Raw genomic sequence first — 24,944 nt, forward strand, 5'->3', positions numbered from 1 at the left:
CAAGTCTCTTCTTATTGGTGTCCTTTAGTAGTGGTTTCTTTGCAGCCATTCAACCATGAAGGCCTGCTTCACGCAGTCTCCTCTGAACAGTTGATGATGAGATGTGTCTGTTGCTTGAACTCTGTGAAGCATTTATTTGGCCTGCAATTTCTGAGGCTGGTAACTCCAATGAACTTATCCTCTGCAGCAGAGGTAACTCTGGGTCTTCCTTTCCTGTGGCGGTCCTCATGAGAGGCAGTTTTATCATAGCTCTTGATGGTTTTTGCGACTGCACTTGAAGACATTTTCAAAGTGTCCGGATTGACTGACCTCCATGTCTTAAAGTAATGATGGACTGTTGTTTCTCTTTGCTTATTTGAGCTGTTCTTGCCATAATATGCACTTGGTCTTTTACCAAATATGGCTATCTTCTGTATACCACCCCTACCTTGTCACAACACAACTTATAGGTTCAAATACATTAAGGTGCAAAGAAATTCCACAAATTAAAAAAATTCCAAGAGTGTGCAAAGCTGTTATCAAGGCAAAGGGTGGCTAATTTGAAGAATCTCGAATATAAAATATATAAAAACTTTATTGGTTAGCCACTTTATTACAAATGTGTTATTTCATAGATTTGATGTCTTCACACTTTTTCTACATTGTAGAAAATAGAAAAAATAAATAAAACAACTGGAATGAGTCCAAACTTTTGACTGGTACTGCACATTAAGTGAGAGGAACAAAGAGGACATAGTGTAGTTGTACTGGTTGGGAAAGAGAGGACACAGTGTAGTAGTGGTTGTGAAAGAGAGGACACAGTGTAGTAGTAGTGGTAGTACTGGTTGGGACAGAGAGGACACAGTGTAGTAGTGGTTGTGAAAGAGAGGACACAGTGTAGTAGTAGTGGTAGTACTGGTTGGGACAGAGAGGACACAGTGTAGTAGTAGTTGTGGATGGGACAGAGAGGACACAGTGTAGTAGTGGTTGTGAAAGAGAGGACACAGTGTAGTAGTAGTGGTAGTACTGGTTGGGACAGAGAGGACACAGTGTAGTAGTAGTTGTGGATGGGACAGAGAGGACACAGTGTAGTAGTAGTAGTCATGGATGGGACAGAGAGGACAGAGTGTAGTAGTAGTAGTCGTGGATGGGACAGAGAGGACCCAGTGTAGTAGTAGTAGTTAGGACAGAGAGGACACAGTGTAGTGGACGTAGTAGTGGTTGGGACAGAGAGGACAAAGTGTAGTAGAATTGGTACTGGTAAAGGACAGAGAGGACACAGTGTAGTAGTGGATTGGACAGAGAGGACACAGTGTGGTAGTAGTAGTAGTAGTAGTAGTAGTGGTTGGAACAGAGAGGACACAGTGTAGTAGTAGTTAGTTGTGGTTGGAACAGATAGGACACAGTATAGTAGTAGTAGTCATGGTTGGGACAGAAAGGACACAGTAAAGTAGTAGTCATGGTTTGGACAGAGAGGACACAGTGTAGTAGTAGTAGCAGTGATTGGGACAGAGAGGACACAGTGTAGTAGTGGTAGTTATGGTAGGGACAGAGAGGACACAGTGTAGTAGTGGATGGGACAGAGAGGACACAGTGTGGTAGTAGTAGTAGTAGTAGTAGTAGTAGTGGTTAGAACAGAGAGGACACAGTGTAGTAGTAGTTAGTTGTGGTTGGAACAGATAGGACACAGTATAGTAGTAGTAGTCATGGTTGGGACAGAAAGGACACAGTATAGTAGTAGTCATGGTTTGGACAGAGAGGACACAGTGTAGTAGTAGTAGCAGTGATTGGGACAGAGAGGACACAGTGTAGTAGTGGTAGTTATGGTAGGGACAGAGAGGACACAGTGTAGTAGTGGATGGGACAGAGAGGACACAGTGTGGTAGTAGTAGTAGTAGTGTTTGGGACAGAGAGGACACAGTGTAGTAGTAGTGGTAGTCATGGTAGAGACAGAGAGGACAGTGTAGTAGTGGTAGTCATGGTAGGGACAGAGAGGACACAGTGTAGTAGTGGTAGTCATGGTAGGGACAGAGAGGACCCAGTGTAGTAGTGGTAGTCATGATAGGGACAGAGAGGACACAGTGTAGTAGTGGTAGTCATGGTAGGGACAGAGAGGACTCAGTGTAGTAGTGGTAGTCATGATAGGGACAGAGAGGACACAGTGTAGTAGTAGTAGCTGTGGTTGGGACAGAGAGGACACAGTGTAGTAGTGGTAGTCATGGGAGGGACAGAGAGGACACAGTGTAGTAGTAGTAGCTGTGGTTGGGACAGAGAGGACACAGTGTAGTAGTGGTAGTCATGGGAGGGACAGAGAGGACACAGTGTAGTAGTAGTAGCTGTGGTTGGGACAGAGTGACCATCGGGTCGGGGAGGTACTTCTCCCCCGATTGCTCAGTTTGGCCGTGCGGCCAGCTCTAGGAAGAGTCTTGGTGGTTAACAAATTTCTTCCATTTAAGAATCATCGAATCCACTGTGCTCTTGGGGACCTTCATTGCTGCAGATTTTTTTGGTACCCTTCCCCAGATCTGTGCCTCGACACAATCATATCTCAAAGCTCAATTCCTTCGACCTCATGGTTTGGTTTTTGCTCTGACATACACTTTCAATTGTTGGACCTTATATAGACAGGTATGTGTCTTTCCAAATCATGTCCAATCATTTGAATTTACCACAAGTGGACTCCAATGAAGTTGTAGAAACATCTCACAGGTGATCAATGGAAACATGATGCACCTGAGCTCAATTTTGAGTCTCATAGCAAAGGGTCTGAATACTTATTTAAATAAGGTTTTTCTGGTTTTGATTTTTTTATACATTTGAAAACATTTCTAAAACCTTTTTTTTCGCTTTGTCATGATGTTGTATCATGTGTAGATTGATGGGGGAAACGTGTTCAATCCATTTTAGAATAAGGCTGTAACATAACAAAATGTGGAAAAAGTGAAGGTGTCTGAATACTTTCTGAAATCACTGTATATACAGTATCAATACCTTTCCCTCAGGCAATATGGCAGCCAACCATCCATGGAACCATTTCTTATAATTAAGTATTTTAGTCTGTTTCCTCACTTCACATTATAATCGTGTGTGGACGTAACTTATGATCCGTTGATTTTCATTTTTTCAAATTAAGCCATTATTTCATGCATATGAAATTAAAAATGTTCTTTCATTAATTTCTCATTTTATTTAGTTTTCTATTCAGTCTCCTTTAACTGCTGTGAAAATATTATGAACATTGAAGCAGGCATTATATTAACACATGTTATATGGACTAGAACAAAATGTCGTACTGCCGATATAATAGACAGGTCTTAAACCAGAGTAATTGTGTGTGGGTGGAAAAGTGGCAAAGATTGAAAAAAAAACTATTCAGAAAAGAAAAATATTTTTCACAATGTGAAAGTGTGTAGGTCAACATTTCTAGGGCTGTTTGTTGCACAATAAACACATATAGGCCTACAATATAACACAACACGACATGACACACTACATAAAACAGACATCAAATCATATGAGGAGTATTGTGTTACCGTTTTCCTCTAGGTGTTTTCGGAGGATGTAGCTGCTCTCGGTTCCCTCAGTGGCGTAGTCCAGTGGAATGTTTCCGTTCACATCCTGAAGTAGAACATTCACCCCAGTCTTCCAGAAAACCCGGGAACGTATCAAACCCACCATAGAATGAATAGAGGAGGGGAGGGAGGAGGGAGACACAAACAAATTGAGTGGTTTCTCAGGCCATTCATCAGAGAGGAATCGATGATAAAGTAGGCCCAATTATCAGGCCCTCTCAGCAGTGTGAACCTGAGGAGAGCCACAGGGACATGAACACTCAATGAAGTGAATTAAACAACTCATTACATATGGAATTGTGGGGACCCCAGGGCAGGGACATGTGTGTGTGTGTGTGTGTGTGTGTGTGTGTGTGTGTGTGTGTGTGTGTGTGTGTGTGTGTGTGTGTGTGTGTGTGTGTGTGTGTGTGTGTGTTTACACAGTGAAGAGTCCTACCAGTGCTGCCTTCTCTTGGGGTGTGAGATAACAACATACCCCCAGGCAGACTACACTTGGACTGTGTAATGACTGCTGTTTGTCTAAACATACACAAGTAAAACATGGTTGGGATTCAACATTCCTCCCACCACTACCCTCGGGAACTACTCTGTGATTTGTCACCTCTCTTGTAACATCACTCCTTTCTTCCTTGCCTCACTTCCTCTCTTTACCTTTTTTCTCCCCCTCTCTTTTATTTCTCTCTCTTTTTCCCTCTCTCTGTATCTCCTCCCCTCTATAACATACTTAAACTAACACATTTCCTTTCACGTCACCATTGTCAGTCTTTCCCCATAAATCGCTGCTTGTCGTTTGCCTAAACAATAAAAGAGGTTGCAGTGTAATGATCGTGGCTGGGCTGCGGCTGATAAGAGGGACAGGGCCTTTAAGTGAGGTTCCTTATTGAATATTTACAGCTAATAGAATTCTAACAACCATGTTAGGATGCAGCCCAAGATTAATGGGCTAGTCTTCAAGCAGACAGGGAAAAGTGTGTGTGTGTGTGTGTGTGTGTGTGTGTGTGTGTGTGTGTGTGTGTGTGTGTGTGTGTGTGTGTGTGTGTGTGTGTGTGTGTGTGTGTGTGTGTGTGTGTGCGCGCATGGGGGGGTTCATGTATCTTCGTGTGTGTGTGTGTGGGAGGGGGAAGGGCTTTACAGATGATAGAGAACGGAGAAAGAGGAAGACCAAGCAGATGGATATAGGCTAGAGAGCGACCTGCAAATACTGAACACCAATCCCCAAAATTGAAAGTCCAAACCCTTATATCTCAGAGCCCTGGACCCTAAAATTCAAACCTCAAAAACCAAGAAGAAAAACATTCTGCAATCTCTAAACACTAGGGAAACATCAGAGATGATGAATCTACCCCTGTCATTAATGCCACGCAATTAAAAACACAATTCATTTAGTTCAACTGATGTTATTGTTAAGTTATTAAATAGTGGAACGGTCTGCGTTTGGAGTTTGCCCCTTTGTTTCTTTGGGTAAAGTGCCAACCAATCGGTATGGTCTGGTCTAGCAGGAGCTGTTGTCACTCATTAGCAGGGTTAGTTAGGGGTTCATGAATATATTACCTAACATTCAACATCAGCTGGTGCTTTGTATCTATTAATGAGGAAGGGCTCATCGATGTAAGAAGGAGAGCAGGGAGGGAGGGAGAGAGAGAGAGAGAGAGAGAGAGAGAGAGAGAGAGAGAGAGAGAGAGAGAGCACCTACTGCCTGTCTATTTTCAGACTTTTTTTCATCCAGCCCAGATATGCCAATCATACAGTCTTTCTGCAGGTTTCAGAAAACCAGAGAGTGGGGAGGGACAGTTATTGACTTATCCACAGACTGTCACACACACACTCTGAACAATGAGTGTTTGTGTGCATGCGTGTGTGTAGAGTAGATAGGGGAGAGGTGGTGTCCCTGACCTATCATTCTGAGCTCCCGGGTCAATAGGGGACTGTCCTAATGAAGACATCACTTGGCACAGCCTGGTCTGGCTCTACAGTCAGACTACAGTAGGCTACACACTGCTATACCCACTGAACTGGTTCTCATGAGGAAAACAATTGGGACCTCTGGAGGATGGTTTCTGATGTATTCATTGTGTTATTTATTCATTGCAGTTTATACTTAGCTGACACCTACCATTATGTCAAACTTTGCAGTCAATACATAGCGGCAGACAAATGTAATGGTATATAATAATACAAGGAGCAATATGAGTTTGACCACCTCATTAATCCTAATGTAATCCTAGATGGCAATAGTAACAATGTTAGACTTGTCCTTGATATGACTGCTATATCCTGGGGCATCCCATCGATCAAGACAGAGCATCATCTGTCTGTTTACAGATAATAACCACTGACACGTAGAAACAAGCGCCGTCCAGTTGTCTCCCGGGCGCCACACGTGCAGCAGGGGTTAACAAGCTGACCGCAACACGCTCAGCTCTCACCGCCGCATTATGATGGATCAGCGTTTGTCGCCCTAACAACAGGACGCCATAACGTGCCCCCGGTGGGATCAATACCAACCAAAACTAAGATGTAGGACTGTCCCCTGAGACGGCTGTAGGGACAGCAGCCCACTGGAGAAGAGCTAAACACACCATGTTCCTAAAGCTAGATAAATGATCTTAGAATGGACTAGCTATACAGTCAATGTGGACTAGTCCCCTACGCTAAGACAAATTACATCACAGTTTTCAGATTTATGGAAGGAGTCAGGATCTAGACAGAAAATAATATTAAGTTCCACTAAAGAAGCTGATATTTTCAAATGCCAAAACTGGGTCAGTCTTCTACTGTAGTTTCAAAGGGACTTATACGACTCAGGCTAAACCTATCTAAAAGGAAGTTTCATAACAACAGAAGATCTCAGGAGAACCACTTAATCACAATCTCCCATCTTAAGCCATGAAGAGTTTAATGAAGCCAGTAATATTAAGATGATTGCTGTAAGCCGTACCATCAACACCCAGCAACAGACAGTCAGGAGTTACACAATAGTAAGCAGAAACTTCAGGGTTCACTCATAACTTTCAGACGTGTTTAGACAAAGTGTGTTTGAGAGGTCGGTTAAAGACTCAAAGTGACACATCAGAGGACCACTGCAGACAGACGAGGCAGAGAAACCACCAACGATCCTCTGATATAACAGGATTACAGTGACATGAGAGAACTGATATCATGGTAGTACTCACAGTGATGGGGAGTAGTTAACTACATGTAGTTGAAGTAGTAATTTAACTACATTTTGCTGTAGCTTGGTGGTAGTTTAACTAAATTCAATTCTAGGTAGTGTTTTCAGTAGTTAACTACCTTTTTGCCATGTAGCGGTGTAGATAACTTCTGGAACTACACACCATTTGTTTTGCAAAAATAAAATAAAATATGAGTAGAGTAGGCAATAATTTCCTTTCTGTTTGACTATATGTTTCTTAAGGGAAGCTTAGGTGTAGCTTAACTTCTTCCAGTGTGAAGTACTTGGTAGCTTGGTAAACGACCAATTCCCAGAGTGCTCCCGAAGGGCGCAGCGGTCTAAGGCACTGAATCTCAGTGCTTGAGGTGTCACTACAGACACCATGGTTCGAATCCAGGCTGTATCACAGCTGGCCATGATTGGAAGTCCCATAGGGCGGCGCACAATTGGCCCAGCGCCGTCTGTGTTTGGCCGGTGTAGGCAGTCATTGCAAATAAGAATTTGTTCTTAACTGACTTGCCTAGTTAAAGAAAAAATGTAAAAACAACATTTTCAGAGTAGCTTCCCCAACACTGAGTATTCATTAGGGCATGCAACGGTAAATCCAAAACAAGTGTTTCTTATTGGACGAGTTAAATTAATACCTTGTTGTTTCGCCATGTTTTTCCTTATTTGGACCAATCACTTCCTCTGGGAAATGTTAGAACAGAATAAGGACAACCTGCCAATTAGCTCCTAATCACGAATCACTTATCTAATTGCTGCCTGCATGGCCCTCGATAGCCATGCAAATCAGGGGACCCTAATTGGTACTGTGAAATTAAATCAGATATGATAACGGACCGATGCCATGATGGGTTCTAGGCTTTGATTAGGGAGCTATGGTGATGCCACATAAACAGAGGTTGCTACTCAACTAGACTAGACTATAGAAACAATTATGCCATCTCTTCATAATTGTTATTGTGCATGGGGGGTGTTTGATCGAACGAGGATAAGTATCCTCATACGGGGAACCAACATGGATGAGCTGTAAATTAATGATGAATACCTCACTATGGCTGCATTTAGACATGCAGCCCAATTCTGATATTTTTTTCCACTAATTGGTATTTTGACCAATCAGATCAGCTCTGAAAAATATATGATTTGAAAAGATCTGATGAGATTGGTCAAAATACCAATTAGTGGAAAAAATATCAGAATTGGCCTGTCTGTCTAAACACAGTCTTTAACTCAAATTTAAACCAACTCACATTTAATGTAAGGCCAGGCTAGCTTTAGCATGAAGGAACACTACTCTGTTGTTGCCCATTGTCTCCTATCATAGTTTTATAACCAAACTGAACATTTCTATGACTAAAATCCCCTCCACTCCTCTCGCAGTCACACAGACAGGCTAAATCCTGCCAGAAAGATGTTGGGAGACGGAGCAGTACCCGGCGCTGGGAATAGGGGTTTAGAATGGGGTTGGGAACAGGGTTGGGAATGGGTATTGGGAGTGCATGGAAAATTGGGAAGCTTCCTCCCACACCATCTGTTTGCAATGTGGTGATAAGATAATTAGCATTAGCACTAGCAAACAGAGAGAGAGTGTGAGAGACAATAATGTTACCTCCTCTATCCCAGCAAATACAGCCACTGTGTCATCTCTGTCAGCACAAACACTGTCCTCTATTTAGGATGCAGGAATGAAAACCCAAGGACATGGATGGAGAGGAGGAGGAGATGAAAGGAATGACACAATGGATAACTGCATGAATGAGCTGGACATTTTTGTTTGCATATCTTCACATGTCAATCAAAGGTAAGTCTGTCAATCATTCTGATATGGTGAATCACTCTGAAAATACTACATTTCCCAACTTTAGACCCAGCACATTGTTTGGGAAATTCCCTGAAATACTTCCTAATATGAATTCTGTATATGTACAGTGTATTCAGAAAGTATTCAGACCCCTTCACTTTTTCCACATTTTATTAAGTTACAGCCTTATTCTAAAATTGCTTAAATAGTTTTTTCCTTCATCAATCTACACACAATGCCCCATAATGACAAAGCAAAAACAGGTTTTTAAAACATTTTTGCAAATCAATATGAAAAAAAAAAACTGAAATATCACATTTAAATAAGTATTCAGACTCTACTCAGTACTTTGTTGAAGCACCTTTGGCTGCAATTACAGCCTTGAGTCTTCTTGGGTATGACACTACACATTTGGCACACATGTATTTGGGGAGTTTCTCCCATCCTTCTCTGTAGATTCTCTCAAACTCTGTCAGGTTGGATAGGGAGCATTGCTGCAGAGCTATTTTCAGGTCTTTCCAGAGATGTTTGATCGGGTTCAAGTCTGGGCTCTGGCTGGGCCACTCAAGGACATTCAGAGACTTTTCCCCGAAACCACTCCTGCGTTGTCTTGGCTGTGTACCTAGGGTTGTTGTCCTGCTGGAAGGTGAACCTTCGCCCCAGTCTGAGGTCCTGGGCGCTCTGGAGCAGGTTTTCATCAAGGATCTCTCTGTACTTTGCTCTGTTCGTCTTTCCCTTGATCCTGACTAGTCTCCCAGTCCCTGCCGCTGAAAAACATCCCCACAGCATGATGCTGCCCCCACCATGGTTAACCACAGAGATGGTATTGGCCAGGTGATGAGAGGTGCCTGGTTTCCTCCAGACTTGACGCATGCATTCAGGCCAAAATGTTCAATCTTGGTGTCATCAGAACAGAGATTCTTGTTTCTCAGACTGAGAGTCCTTTAGGTGCCTTTTGGCAAACTCCAAGCAGGCTGTCATGTGCATTTTACTGAGGAGTGGCTTCCGTCTGGCCACTCTACCATAAAGGCCTGATTGGTGGAGTGCTGCAGAGATGGTTGTCCTTCTGGAAGGTTCTCCCATATCCACAGAGGAACTCTGGAGCTCTGTCAGAGTGATCATCAGGTTCTTGGTCTCCTCCCTGACCAAAGCCCTTCTCCCCCGATTGCTCAGTTTGGCCGGGCAGCCAGACTTGGTGGTTCCAAACTTCTTTCATTTAAGAATGATGGAGGCCACTGTGTTCTTGGGGACCTTCAATGCTGCAGAAATGTTTTGGGACCCTTCCCCAGATCTGTGCCTCGACACAATGAGCTCTACGGACAATTCGTTCTACCTCATGGCTTGGTTTTTGCTCTGACATGCACTGTCAACTGTTGGACCTTATATAGACAGTTGTGTGCCTTTCCAAATCCTGTCCAATCAATTTAATTTACCACAAGTGGACTCCAATGAAGTTGTAGAAACATCTCAAGGATGGTCAATGTAAACAGGATGCACCTGAGCTCAATTTGGATTGTCATAGCAAAGGGTCTAAATACTAACACAAATAGGTATTTAAAAAAATAATAATAATATATATATATATATATATATATATATATATATATATATATATATATATATATATATATACATTTGCCAACATTTCTCAAAACCTGTTTTTACTTTGTCATTATTGGGTATTGTGTGTAGATTGATGAGGGGGAAAAACGATTCAATCCATTTTAGAATAAGGCTGTAATGTAACTAAAATAGTTAGAAAGTGAAGGGGTCTGAATACTTTCCGAATGCACCGTATTTCAAGAGCATCTACAACAATTGTATAATGCCTTAGAATGCGCAACATAACACTAATAGTGTAAACACTCACTACAAAACAGTGATTGTGTAAATCAGTTTTATGTTTATCATGTTTATTACCAGTTACATAGGAATGATCAACAAAATGCCCTGATTGTGGTCTTATTTGGGATCGGAGCAGGGTGACTGTGCATTGGCAGGCTCAGTGCTGGAGAAGACGTGGTATCAGGAAGGTAGAAAGAGAAAGGGAAACAGAGGCTGTATCAGCTTCAAAAAGAGCTATTTTTACTCAGCCACTGCCTCAGCTCTCCTTTCAGCCGTCCTCCTGTACCCTTCTGATAATTCTGTAATATATGTTATCTTACTCTGAGGAAGACATTTACTTACAAGACACATGCACGCACACAAACAGACAGAGAGAGGGAGAGAGAGAGACACAGAGAGAGGGAGAGGGACACACACACAGAGAAAGATACACACACGCACAGGCATACATTTTTGGGGGGAATCTCATTCATTATTTCATTGAGCTTGCTCACACAAACACACACAAGGCCGCACAGACACTTACACACTTCCCTCATAATTTACCAGAGGGAAGCTAAAGAGGCATATAATCATTTTGTTTACAGTAGCTTGAAAATCTTTCTTCTTACCCCTCTCTCACCTTAACATTCCATACCTCTCTCTCTCTCCTGACTGACAGTAAAGCTGAATCCTGTGTGAGTACTGTAGATGTGACCTCATTAGCTAGAAAGTGGGTCTCAGTTGAAAGTGAATGGAAGACATTTAGAGTCTCTCTCACTCTCTCACTCAAGTGGTCCCCTTGGCAGGAGTAGTGTTTGGCATATTTATATCACACACAGACCCACTGATGCAGCTCTCCTCTTGCAGCACTGCTTTAGGGAAATCAAACACTGCTCTGATAGAAAGAGGAAGAGGGGAGGTGAATACACAGACACACATACTCTCTCTCTCGCTCTTTCTGGCAACTCTTAAAACACAGCCACATCTCCCCTGAGTGTATCTCAAGCCCACCCCACCATACAGGGTCTGCTGCCACACTACCACACCAGACCCAATCAACATAACCGGAATAGGACCTAACACCAAACCAAACACAGCCCAACCTCCATGCTTCCACCTCTGCCTGCTCATGTCCCCTCCTTTACAGCTGTTCCTGTCTCACTCTGGACCTAATCAGCAGAACACCAGACCTGACCCAAACCTCTCTGAAAGTCTAATTCTGCAGACACCAGACCTGACCCAAACCCCTATGATAGTCTAATACTGCAGACACCAGACCTGACCCAAACCCCTATGATAGTCTAATACTGCAGACACCAGACCTGACCCAAACCCCTATGATAGTCTAATTCTGCAGACACCAGACCTGACCCAAACCCCTATGATAGTCTAATTCTTCAGACACCAGACCTGACCCAAAACCCTATGATAGTCTAATACTGCAGACACCAGACCTGACCCAAACCCCTATGATAGTCTAATACTGCAGACACCAGACCTGACCCAAACCCATATGATAGTCTAATTCTGCAGACACCAGACCTGACCCAAACCTCTATGATAGTCTAATTCTGCAGACACCAGACCTGACCCAAACCCCTATGATAGTCTAATTCTGCAGACACCAGACCTGACCCAAACCCCTATGATAGTCTAATTCTGCAGACACCAGACCTGACCCAAACCCCTATGATAGTCTAATACTGCAGACACCAGACCTGACCCAAACCCATATGATAGTCTAATACTGCATACACCAGACCTGACCCAAACCCCTATGATAGTCTAATACTGCAGACACCAGACCTGACCCAAACCCATATGATAGTCTAATTCTGCAGACACCAGACCTGACCCAAACCCATATGATAGTCTAATACTGCAGACACCAGACCTGACCCAAACTCCTTTGATACTGCAAGGACCTACACTCCATAGGACCAGCTCTTTTTTATCCATACGTACTACGTGTGTGTATATGTGTGTGTATATATATATATATATATATATATACATATATACACAGTGCCTTGCGAAAGTATTCGGCCCCCTTGAACTTTTCGACCTTTTGCCACATTTCAGGCTTCAAACATAAAGATATAAAACTGTAATTTTTTGTGAAGAATCAACAACAAGTGGGACAGAATCATGAAGTGGAACGAAATTTATTGGATATTTCAAACTTTTTTAACAAATAAAAAACTGAAAAATTGGGCGTGCAAAATTATTCAGCCCCTTTAAGTTAATACTTTGTAGCGCCACCTTTTGCTGCGATTACAGCTGTAAGTCGCTTGGGGTATGTCTCTATCAGTTTTGCACATCGAGAGACTGAAATTTTTTCCCATTCCTCCTTGCAAAACAGCTCGAGCTCAGTGAGGTTGGATGGAGAGCGTTTGTGAACAGCAGTTTTCAGTTCTTTCCACAGATTCTCGATTGGATTCAGGTCTGGACTTTGACTTGGCCATTCTAACACCTGGATATGTTTATTTGTGAACCATTCCATTGTAGATTTTGCTTTATGTTTTGGATCATTGTCTTGTTGGAAGACAAATCTCCGTCCCAGTCTCAGGTCTTTTGCAGGTTTTCTTCCAGAATGGTCCTGTATTTGGCTCCATCCATCTTCCCATCAATTTTAACCATCTTCCCTGCCCCTGCTGAAGAAAAGCAGGCCCAAACTATGATGCTGCCACCACCATGTTTGACAGTGGGGATGGTGTGTTCAGGGGGATGAGCTGTGTTGCTTTTACGCCAAACATAACGTTTTGCATTGTTGCCAAAAAGTTCGATTTTGGTTTCATCTGACCAGAGCACCTTCTTCCACATGTTTGGTGTGTCTCCCAGGTGGCTAGTGGCAAACTTTAAATGACACTTTTTATGGATATCTTTAAGAAATGGCTTTCTTCTTGCCACTCTTCCATAAAGGCCAGATTTGTGCAGTATACGACTGATTGTTGTCCTATGGACAGAGTCTCCCACCTCAGCTGTAGATCTCTGCAGTTCATCCAGAGTGATCATGGGCCTCTTGGCTGCATCTCTGATCAGTCTTCTCCTTGTATGAGCTGAAAGTTTAGAGGGACGGCGGGTCTTTGTAGATTTGCAGTGGTCTGATACTCTTTCCATTTCAATATTATCGCTTGCACAGTGCTCCTTGGGATGTTTAAAGCTTGGGAAATCTTTTTGTATCCAAATCCGGCTTTAAACTTCTCCACAACAGTATCTTGGACCTGCCTGGTGTGTTCCTTGTTCTTCATGATGTTCTCTGCACTTTAAACGGACCTCTGAGACTATCACAGAGCAGGTGCATTTATACGGAGACTTGATTACACACAGGTGGATTCTATTTATCATCATTAGTCATTTAGGTCAACACTGGATCATTCAGAGATCCTCACTGAGCTTCTGGAGAGAGTTTGCTGCACTGAAAGTAAAGGGGCTGAATAATTTTGCACAGCCAATTTTTCCGTTTTTTATTTGTTAAAAAAGTTTGAAATATCCGATAAATTTCGTTCCACTTCATAATTGTGTCCCACTTGTTGTTGATTCTTCACAAAAAATTACAGTTTTATATCTTTATGTTTGAAGCCTGAAATGTGGCAAAAGGTCAAAAAGTTCAAGGGGGCCGAATACTTTCGCAAGGCACTGTATATATATATATATATGGCTTTAGAAGCTTCTGATAGGCTAATTGACATCATTTGAGTCAATTGGAGGTGTACCTGTGGATGTATTTCAAGGCCTACCTTCAAACTCAGTGCCTCTTTGCTTGACATCATGGGAAAATCAAAAGAAATCAGCCAAGACCTCAGAAAAGAATTGTGGACCTCCACAAGTCTGGTTCATCCTTGGGAGAAATTTCCAAACGCCTGAAGGTACCACGTTTATCTGTACAAACAATAGTATGCAAGTATAAACACCATGGGACCAGGCAGCCGTCATACGCTCAGGAAGGAGACGCGGTCTGTCTCCTAGAGATGAATGTACTTTGGTGCGAAAAGTGAAAATCAATCCCAGAACAACAGCAAAGGACCTTGTGAAGATGCTGTAGGAAACAGGTACAAAATAATCTATATCCACAGTAAAACGAGTCCTATATCGACATAACCTGAATGGCCACTCAGCAAGGAAGAAGCCACTTTTCCAAAACCGCCATAAAAAAGCCAGACTACGGTTTGCAACTGCACATGGGGACAAAGATCATAATTTTTTGAGAAATGTCCTCTGGTCTGATGAAACAAAAATAAAACTGTTTGGCCATAATGACCATCCTTATGTTTGGAGGATAAAAGGGGAGGCTTGCAAGCCAAAGAACACCATCCCAACCGTGAAGCACGGGGCTGGCAGCATCATGTTGTTGGGGTGCTTTGCTGCAAGAGGGACTGGTGCACTTCACAAAATAGATGGCATCGTGAGCATGGAAAATTATGTGGATATGTTGAAGCAATATCTCAAGATATCAGTCAGGAAGTTAAAGCTTGGTCGCAAATGGGTCTTCCAAGTGAACAATGACCCCAAGCATACTTCCAAAGTTGTGGCAAAACGGCTTAAGGACAACAAAGTCAAGGTATTGGAGTGGCCATCACAAAGCCCTGACCTCAATCCCATAGAACATTTGTGGGCAGAACTGAAAAAGCATGTGCGAGCAAGGAGGCCTACAAACCTGACTCAGTTTCAGTTCTGACTTCAACTGTATATATATATGTGTGTGTGTGTGTGTGTGTGTGTGTGTGTGTGTGTGTGTGTGTGTGTGTGTGTGTGTGTGTGTGTGTGTGTTTCTCACCAGCAATAGTAGCAGCACCATGTCGGCGTGGTCACACACACACGCTATGTGCAGGGCTGTCCAGAGGTCCTCATCCTGCAGGTTGACGTTTAACCCTCGCTCGATCAGAACCTCAGCCGCAAACACATTGTCATGACGAGCACACTATGGGATGAAGAGAGAGAGAAAGAGAGTGAGAGAGAGAGAGAGAGAGAGAGTGAGGAAGAGAGAGGCATGGTCGGATAATGGTGAGCCAATTGAAAAACAGCAGGTGGATGTGGTTGTGTGTGTGTTTGTGCACGTGTGTGTGCACGTGTATTCTTACCAGGTGTAGAAGAGATCCTCCAGAGGAGATAGTAGTTTTGGGGTCAGCTCTCTCCTTCAGTAGACGCAGCACTGCAACATAAAACAGGGAGAGAGAAATACTAGTCCCATTGATACAATACACATTGAAAAACCACACAAACGCCTAGCCTGTTGTGTGAACACGTGTGGATGTAGTAACAGAGATAGGCAGGACATCAGGAGAAAATATACCAGATAAACAACATAGGTAGACAACGGTTTATTAGCAAAAACTCGGTGTATTTTTCCAATAAAAATAAAAGCGCAAATGCACACACAACATGCAGCACACACACACGCACACACACGACAGCTTCCTACTCTCCAGTAAAATCCCCCTGTGTGTGACTTGTTCTCTGTGTGCCCTTCAGGAGTCAGTCAGTCAGTCAATCAGTCAGTCACTCAGTCAGTCAGTCAGTGTTTATTATAGAAGTCATCCAGTATCCCCAAAAGCACCCATTTTTGTTGTAGCCCCAGACAAAATGACTTGATTTAACTCACTGAGGGCTTGACGATTAGTTGACAAGTTGAATCAAGTGTGCTTGTCCGGGACTACAACAAAAATGTGTGCTGTTGGGGGTACTGGAGGACTGGAGTTGGGAAACACTGTAGTTGGTCTGAGAGGTGGAGCGCCTGCCTGGAAATACACGGCTCACTCACTCACATCACATCAGCTCTACTGAGCCACAGTGGATGGCACTACAAATATAGTATCCACAACACTGACATACTGACACAGATTACCTGGTAATTCTCTACAAACCATTCTACTGTACTCACACATAGACATAGATCTGCTTTACAACGATCAGTACTCACCCACCAATATCTATTATTCACAAGGAACACAGAACTGCTGACACTTTACTCACAGACTCACCCAGATCTGCCCTAACCACTACCCTCAATAATGCTTCTACATGAGGTAAAAGGAGAAGGAAATTACAGAGGGAGAGTATTAGACACAGAGAGAATGAAGAAAAGACTGAGATGGACAGATTTGAGGGCAGAGAAAGAGAGAGAAAGGAGTGAGGGGGGAGGTCTTTAGACCTATTTTCCCTCAACAACAGTGATAAGCCAAGATGGATGCTGGATAAACACTGAGAGACCTTACCTCAGCAGAACACTGAACTACTCTGTCACGCAAGCCTCTGACAGACTGACATGCACCATCATACACATAAAGCGTCTGTGCACACACTAACTCACTGACTCTCTCAAACACTCGCTTAACCAGAGCCGTTAGCAGTGAGGGTAACAACCACTGTAATTACCAAGGGTAACGATAGTGAGGAGCCCCCAGAGTCGTTTAACCTAAGTCAGGGGTACTCAAATACTATTTGAGAAGGTCCGGTCAAACACATTTCCTAGGAGGCAAAGGTCCGGATAGATATTTATATTTATTAGTGTAGTAACAAACCCCTCCTCGCAACCCATGCATCACCAAACTGTTTACACTCCTCCTGTTGGCGGAGATAAGATTTTGCCGTTTTAAGTGTACCTTGAATTCTAAATAAATCACTGACAGTGTCACCAGTCAAGCACCCCCACACCATCACATCTCCTCCTCCATGCTTCACGGTGGGAACCACACATGCAGAGATCATCCATTCACCTACTCTGCGTCACACAAAGACATAGCGGTTGGAACCAAAAATCTCAAATTTGAACTCATCAGGACTAAAGGACAAATTTCCACCGGTCTAAGATCCATTGATAGTGTTTCTTAGCCCAAGCAAGTCTATTCTTCTTACTGGTATCCTTAAGTAGTGGTTTCTTTGCAGAAATTTTGACCATGAATGACCCCAAGCATACTTCCAAAGTTGTGGCAAAATGGCTTAAGGACAACAAAGTCAAGGTATTGGAGTGGCCATCACAAAGCCCTGAACTCAACCCTATAGAAAATTTGTTGGCAGAACTGAAAAAGCGTGTGCGAGGAAGGAGGCCTAAAAACCTGACTCAGTTACACCAGCTCTGTCAGGAGGAATGGGCCAAAATTCACCCAACTTGCGGAAGGCTACCCGAAACGTTTGACCCAAGTTAAACAATTTAAAGGCAATGCTACCAAATACTAATTGAGTGTAGTGGGTCAGAAGAAAAAAAAAAGCTGAAATAATTAATTCTCTCTACTATTATTCTGACATTTCACATTTTTTAAATAAAGTGGTGATCCTAACTGTCCTAAGACAGGGCATTTTTACTAGGATTAAATGTCAGGAATTATGAAAAACTGAGTTTAAATGTCTTTGGCTAAGGTGTATGTAAACTTCCGACTTCAACTGTATATATGTTTCATTGTCACATACATCGGATAGATGCAGTGAAATGTGTTGTTTTACAGACTCAGACATAGTAGTACAGCGCCCTTGTAGCAAATTAGGGTTAAGTTTCTTGCGCAAATAACAGCAAAAAGTTTAAAGCCCAACTTGATTCCATAAAATGAAATGTTTTACTTTAATTCTGGGTCCGTTGTCTGCCTATTGAGGATGGCTGACCTCAGCGGTCGTTATCTAAACAGATGTGTGTATAATGACAAGGGCATATACATGTCAAGCTGAGCTAGGACATGACACCACTGAAACAAGGATGTAACAGTTTTACTTCAGTATAGTTTGACCATGCAGTGCGTGTTTCAGTATAGCCAGTGGCATCACTTGTTAGTGATTATTAATCTGATCCTCAGGTAGTGCAGGCCGCTCCATTCATTTCCCTCTAGGTCATATACGTAGGGACCCCACTTATCAACCAACCAATCTTTGCTTTGTCTTGATAATGGAGGATCCTAGTCATTTATGGGTGGATGTATTATGAACACACGAGTATACAGTCACTGAAACACACACACACATTTACATTTACATGCACATTTACATTCTAATGGTCCTTGGTGCTTAATGGAGTTTAAATGGTTGATGAGGAAGAACACAACCTTCCTAAAGTCAATCAACACAATTATCTCTCTCTCACACGCACACACACGCATGCACGCACGTGCACGCACATGCTATGCACACGCACGCACAAACACACACCTTTCTGTCGCACGCCTAAAAGCTCAGGAATATAACCCCACCTAGGTTAGTAATTAAGGATAATGGTGGTTGGCTCACCTACAGTGCTTTAGTAGAATGGTGGATATCCCTCAATAACATTGTCTGCTAAATGACTAATGCACACGCACACATTTATATGCGCACACACACAGTCTTCTTGGTGCTTAATGGAGCTTAAATGGTTGATGAGGAAGAACATAGCCTTCCTAAAGTCATTCAAAACAGTAATTTCTCTCTCTCACGCACGCACGCACGCACGCACGCACGCACACACGCACACACGCACACACGCACACACACACACACACACACACACACACACACACACACACACACACACACACACCTTTCTCTCCCCCCTCCTAAAAGCTCTGGAATATAATTCCAACTACTGTAGGTTAGTAATTAAGGCTAATCAACATATGTGGTGGTTGGCTCACCTACAGTGCTTCAGTAGAATGGTGAATAACCCTGGATAACATTGTCTGCTAAATGAGTAAACTGTCAAATCTAAACACTACTGTATATATTAATTTAATCACTAGTCATCAGAAATAATAGACTGATACAGTCAGGCATCAGTCTGGACGGCATCAGGTCTGTTTGACCTTCCGCACACTAGAAGTACCCATCTATGTGTTTTTATAGGGCATTGTTGAGCGTGACTGAACAGAGGTCAGAAGTCAAGAGCTATGTATGTATTGACCCTCAGGGCAATCAAACAGAAGTGATGTATGCTGGACCATATGGCTGGTGTTCCATTTCCGTTCTATTGGATCATGACAACACTTTCCGGTGTTGTGGTTCTCTATTAGTCCATACGTTTACACTGCCCACTGTTCTGCTGTTCTATTGGTCCATAGGTCAACACTGTCCTCTGTCCTGCTCTACTATTGGTTCATATGCCAATGCTACCCACTGTTCTGTTCTATTGAAATGATTGACAGGTACTATCCAGTATTGCTGTGGACCATTACATCTCTACACACTCTAAGACCATGTCTTTTCCATCCCCTATACACAATACAGCCACCTAGCTCATATACTACTCATGGAAAACCAATGGATATCCTGTCTTCATGATTAGCATTATTATTACTACTGTGCATACTACCTTCTTACTTACTTTTTACTTGATTATGATTTATATTTTTGTTGTAATGTACTGTTGCGGGAGCTCATGAATAAACATTTCACTGCACCTTTTATACCTAATGAAAACTGTGTACGCACCGAATAAAATTTGACTTGATTTGATCAGTGCTAACTCAGGCAGTGAGCATTTTGGCAGCAGTGTAAATGAATGCAAATCAGGTTGTTGCTCTTTTGCCCTGTGTTAGTGTGTTTATCTGTGTGCTCTGTTTCATCAGGCTGTTTGACCGTGAAGAGACAGAGGGAGAGTGTGCGAGAAAGAGAGAGAAAACAACCAGCTGTCATTTTGGGGTAAACTGAAAAACAGCTGTGGGAGACATATGTGGAGTTTCCATAGCAACCAGATGGGAGCCGTTGTGGAGAGAGGGAAAGAGAGATGGAGGGAGAGAGCGAGAGCTGGAGAGAAGAGGCGGGAGGAATAATGACAGAGGAAAGGAGAAAGAGAGAGAGAGGACTGATGTTCTCTGTTCATCCCAGAACTCCCCTACAGACTCAAGTCTTTCAATCACCCTTCCAATAAAAGATGACCCTATCCTCCCCATCGGCATATTCCACTCTTCAGCCGTCCAAAAGATGACCACATACTGCTTATCATACAGTCCCTGCAGCCAAACTCTAGCCAGATGCAACCAGAATGCAAACAGTGAATGGAATGCACTATGAATCCAATGCCAACCTTGAATAGATTCCTGATGACTCAACAGAGTCTCCCTATCAGTTATAGAAGTGGAGTCGGATCAGACATATTTCTGTAGATGCTAAGTCAGACACATTCCGGTAAGGGAAACATGTTTCCACTCTGACCTTGTACTATTGTCAGACCTGGCAGAGGCACTCCAGTCTCTCTTGCATAACATGTCAATTGCATTATGTACAAGGTCACTAACCAGTAGCCACTCCAAATGATTATCGAGTCGCTGGTGTACAGTTATAGTATGCTCCACTACAGCCCTGAGAGCTATGTCTGCTGAGTTAATGATATACAATGGAAGCAAGTGATGCCAACATGATATCATTGATAAGCGTCAATCTGGTATGATTCTGCAAAAATACAGGCATCAAGGAACATGATGTGAATACATTGCATACACATGGACACCTAGAGAAAAGCATCACGGACATGCATTGCATTTAGGCAGGGAGACGTATGCAATGGATGCAGCGGGAGAAAAAAAGAGAAGTATACAGTTATACTGTAGCTTTACCGCTAGGGAGAGAGGGAGAGGGGAAGAAGGAGTAATAAATAGTCGGTGAGTGGAGGGTGTCTAGGCTACTCCATAAGGGGATGGAATCCAAATACACTTGTTCAAATCCCACTCGATCCATCTCTCTCTTTCTCTAAATGTTTCTCTCTGTTCTATTCATCCCAGAACTCCATCCTTGTGAATGTATCTTCAAATGCCCCTTCAATAACATGACATACATTACCTATCACCTCTTTTTTCGCATTCCTTACCAGTACACCATCCATATTATTAGTCCCTATGTGTGTTCCGCTATACCTCATCCCAACTCTCCAATATGAAACCTACTGTAAGTTCTCATCCCTGTAAATTATTCTGTCTCAGTGCTTCTTATCAGACATTCATAGTCACCACAATCCCTCGTCTTGCATGGCTGCTCTATGTTTTCCAAAAGAGCTTTGGAGTCTTCTCTCCATTTCCATCCTTCAGGAAAAACAATATACACTGTTCTCAGACAAGACACAATCCTAAGAGCACAGACTTCCTTGATGGGATCTGTGATGCAGAAAAAAGTTATCTAGAGAGATTTGGGATTTGTAATTCCACCGCATCATTTGGGGAATACTTCCTGTGAATCTCTGTGAGTAATGCTTTATGAATTCTGTTAGAGTGATTAAGCTATGCATTCATATAGACTCTTAAAACAAATGTTTTAAGGATTGTAGCAAGTATGTATTAAATGCAGTATTATGTGTGCATAGACAGATGGATCATAAAAAGTGTTAATCAAGTTTATTCTCTCCCAAACAATCTTGAAGCATTGAAGGACATTCAGTTAGTAGTAGTCTGTTGGAACAAGCTTCCCAAGGGTTTGACATCTTAATTAAAAAATGCTACAAGATATTCTGCAGCAGATGTAAGAATGGAATCTAAATTACATTTGCACTCAGCAAAGCTCAGTAGCAACAAATGAGTTCATAAGTATGTGCTTTCCTTATTAAAGTTTCTCTTAAGCTCCTCTGGTTTCTCAAGTAATATCTCTGGCTTAATTCTCACATTGGGTTAGATACCCCTATTACTAGTCTGTTCAACCTCTCTTTCGTATCGTCTCAGATTCCTAAAGATTGGAAAGCGGCCACAGTCATCCCAATCTTCAAAGGGGGAGACACTCTAGACCCAAACTGTTACAGACCTATATCCATCTGCCCTGCTGTTCTAAAGTCTTCGAAAGCCAAGTGAACAAACAGATCACCGACCATTTCGAATCCCACCGTACCTTCTCACCTATGCAATCTGGTTTCCGAGCTGGTCACGGGTGCACCTCAACCACGCTCAAGGTCCGAAACGATATAAATAACCGCCATCGATAAAAGACAGTACTGTGCAACTGTCTTCATCGACCTGGCCAAGACTTTTGACTTGGTTTCTCTAATGACTGCCTCGCCTGGTTCACCAACTACTTCTCAGATAGGGTTCAGTGTGTCAAATCGGAGGGCCTGTTGTCTGGACCTATGGGGGTGCCACAGGGTTCAATTCTCAGGCTGACTCTTTTCTCTGTATATATCAATGATGTCGCTCTTGCTGCGGGTGATTCTTTGATCTACCTCTACGCAGACAACACCATTCTATATACATCTGGCCCTTCCTTGGACACTGCGTTAACAAACCTCCAAACGAGGTTCAACGCCATACAACACTCCTTCCGTGGCCTCGAACTGATCTTAAATGCAAGTAAAATGAAATGCATGCTCTTCAACCGATCGCTGCCCGCACCCGCCCGCCTGACTAGCATCACAACTCTGGACGGTTCTGACTTAGAATATGTGGACAACTATAAATACCTAGGTGTCTGGCTAGACTGTAAACTCTCCTTCCAGACTCACATTAAGCATCTCCAATCCAAAGTTAAATCTAGAATCGGCTTCCTATTTCCTTCACTCATGTTGCCAAACATACCCTTGTAAAACTGACTATCCTACCGATACTTCGGCGATGTAATTTACAAAATAGCCTCCAACACTCTACTAAGCAAATTGGATGCAGTCTATCACAGTGCCATCCGTTTTGTCACCAAAGGCTCATATAATTCCCACCACTGCGACCTGTATTTTCTCGTTGGCTGGTCCTCGCTACATATTCGTCACCAAACCCACTGGCTCCAGGTCATCTATAAGTCTTTGCTAGGTAAAGCTCCGCCTTATCTCAGCTCACTGGTCACGATAGCAACACCCACCCGTAGCACGCGCTCCAGCAGGTATATTTCACTGGTTACCCCCAAAGCCAACACCTACTTTGGCCGTCTTTCCTTCCAGTTTTCTGCTGCCTATGACTGGAACGAATTGCAAAAATCACTGAAGTTGGAGACTTATATCTCCCTCACTAACTTTAAGCGTCAGCAGTCAGAGCAGCTTACCGATCTCTGCAGCTGTACACAGCCCATCTGTAAATAGCCCATCCAACCAACTACCTACCTCATCCCCATATTTGTTTTTGTTTTTCTGCTCTTTTGCACACCAGTATTTCTACTTGTACATCCTCATCTGCACATATATCACTCCAGTGTAAATTGCTAAAGTGTAGTTACTTCGCCACTATTGGTCTATTTATTGCCTTACCTCCTTACTTCATTTGCACACACTGTATACAGATTTTTCTATTGTGTTATTGACTGTACATTTGTTTATCCCATGTGTAACTCTGTGTTGTTGTTTTAGTCGCACTGCTTTGCTTTACATTAGCCAGGTCGCAGTTGTAAATGAGAACTTCTCCTCAACTGGCCTGCCTGGTTAAATAAAGGCGAAATAAAGAAATAAAATGTAAAACATTGATCTGTTCCCCTATTTGGTGGACAAAGGCCACAATAATCACAAAGAGTCAGTTATTGTGTCCAGATTGCTGGTTTCGCTCTCTCTCACTCCTTCGTTCAATCAACGGAGAGGATTTGGCACGGTGTCACAGCATGACATCTACCTTCCACTGCAAAGGCCCCTGGGAAAGGGATTGATGTGTGGCACTGACAATGAGCTTCTAGCTCTGACAGATAGACAACTGTACCAGAGCTGTATGGGAGTGAGGACGATCTTCAACACAGACACTATCAAGCTTGCTATACTGAACCCGATCAGATAGGATCAGTGTTCACGCTTTGGGCATAGGCATGCAATTAGCTTGACTGTGTATGTAGACGTCTTGACAAAGGTGTGTGTGTGTGTGTGTGTGTGTGTGTGTGTGTGTGTGTGTGTGTGTGTGTGTGTGTGTGTGTGTGTGTGTGTGTGTGTGTGTGTGTGTGTGTGTGTGTGTGTGTGTGTGTGTGTGTGTGTGCTTGCTTGTGTGCTTGCATGCATATGTGTGAGCTTGGTGCTAAACGCTGAGGTGAGGAAGACATGAAACAATGACAGCAGAGGCCATTAGTGCTTCTACCTCCTTAACTCAGAGAGCGCTGATTACAGACAGACAGACAGACAGACAGACAGACAGACAGACAGACAGACAGACAGACAGACAGACAGACAGACAGACAGACAGACAGACAGACAGACAGACAGACAGACAGACAGACAGACAGACAGACAGACAGACAGACAGACAGACAGACAGACAGACAGACAGACAGACAGACAGACAGACAGGGTTTTACTGGTGCTAGGCTATTCACTGTCTGTCTGTCTGTCTGATCTATAACTGCTGATCAATAGAGGACAGACTCAAGAGGAGGAAGCGAGTAGGGAGAGAGGAGGAGGAGAACGGTGATTTTCCTACATATAATTACACTTGTCTTAAGTGACAGGAGGTCTCAGTTGATTGTGTAATGTATGCACGACAGGGCACCCACCCACTGATACTGATGCTACTCTACAGTATTTTAGTACAAACAGGGGTTTCATAGTCAAAGAGAATCTCAACCGTTATCATTCTCTGATTTTATATGTTATGAAATCTAAATCACAACACAAGTCACATGATCATATCATGATGTATAGTAATCTGATATTAAAACACCCACTACTTTGGTTAGATGCGGAGTAATAATGGACAGATGCTAATATAAAACAGGTTTCCTAGGCATTGAGACACAGAACTATATTATGATTATCAGG

At 42.9% G+C, this 24,944-nt stretch overlaps 1 protein-coding gene across 1 annotated transcript in view; it reads right to left on the reverse strand.

The window, feature by feature from the left end:
• Positions 1-24,944, reverse strand: part of LOC106582129 (unconventional myosin-XVI) — a 174,611-nt gene that overhangs the window by 130,102 nt on the left and 19,565 nt on the right. The window contains 3 exon segments of the mRNA XM_045704630.1: positions 3,513-3,621; positions 15,135-15,278; positions 15,439-15,509. Of these exon segments, the coding sequence (XP_045560586.1) occupies positions 3,513-3,621; positions 15,135-15,278; positions 15,439-15,509 (324 nt within the window).

The sequence above is a fragment of the Salmo salar genome, chromosome ssa21 (genome assembly GCF_905237065.1).
Source record: "Salmo salar chromosome ssa21, Ssal_v3.1, whole genome shotgun sequence".
Lineage (NCBI taxonomy): Eukaryota > Metazoa > Chordata > Actinopteri > Salmoniformes > Salmonidae > Salmo > Salmo salar.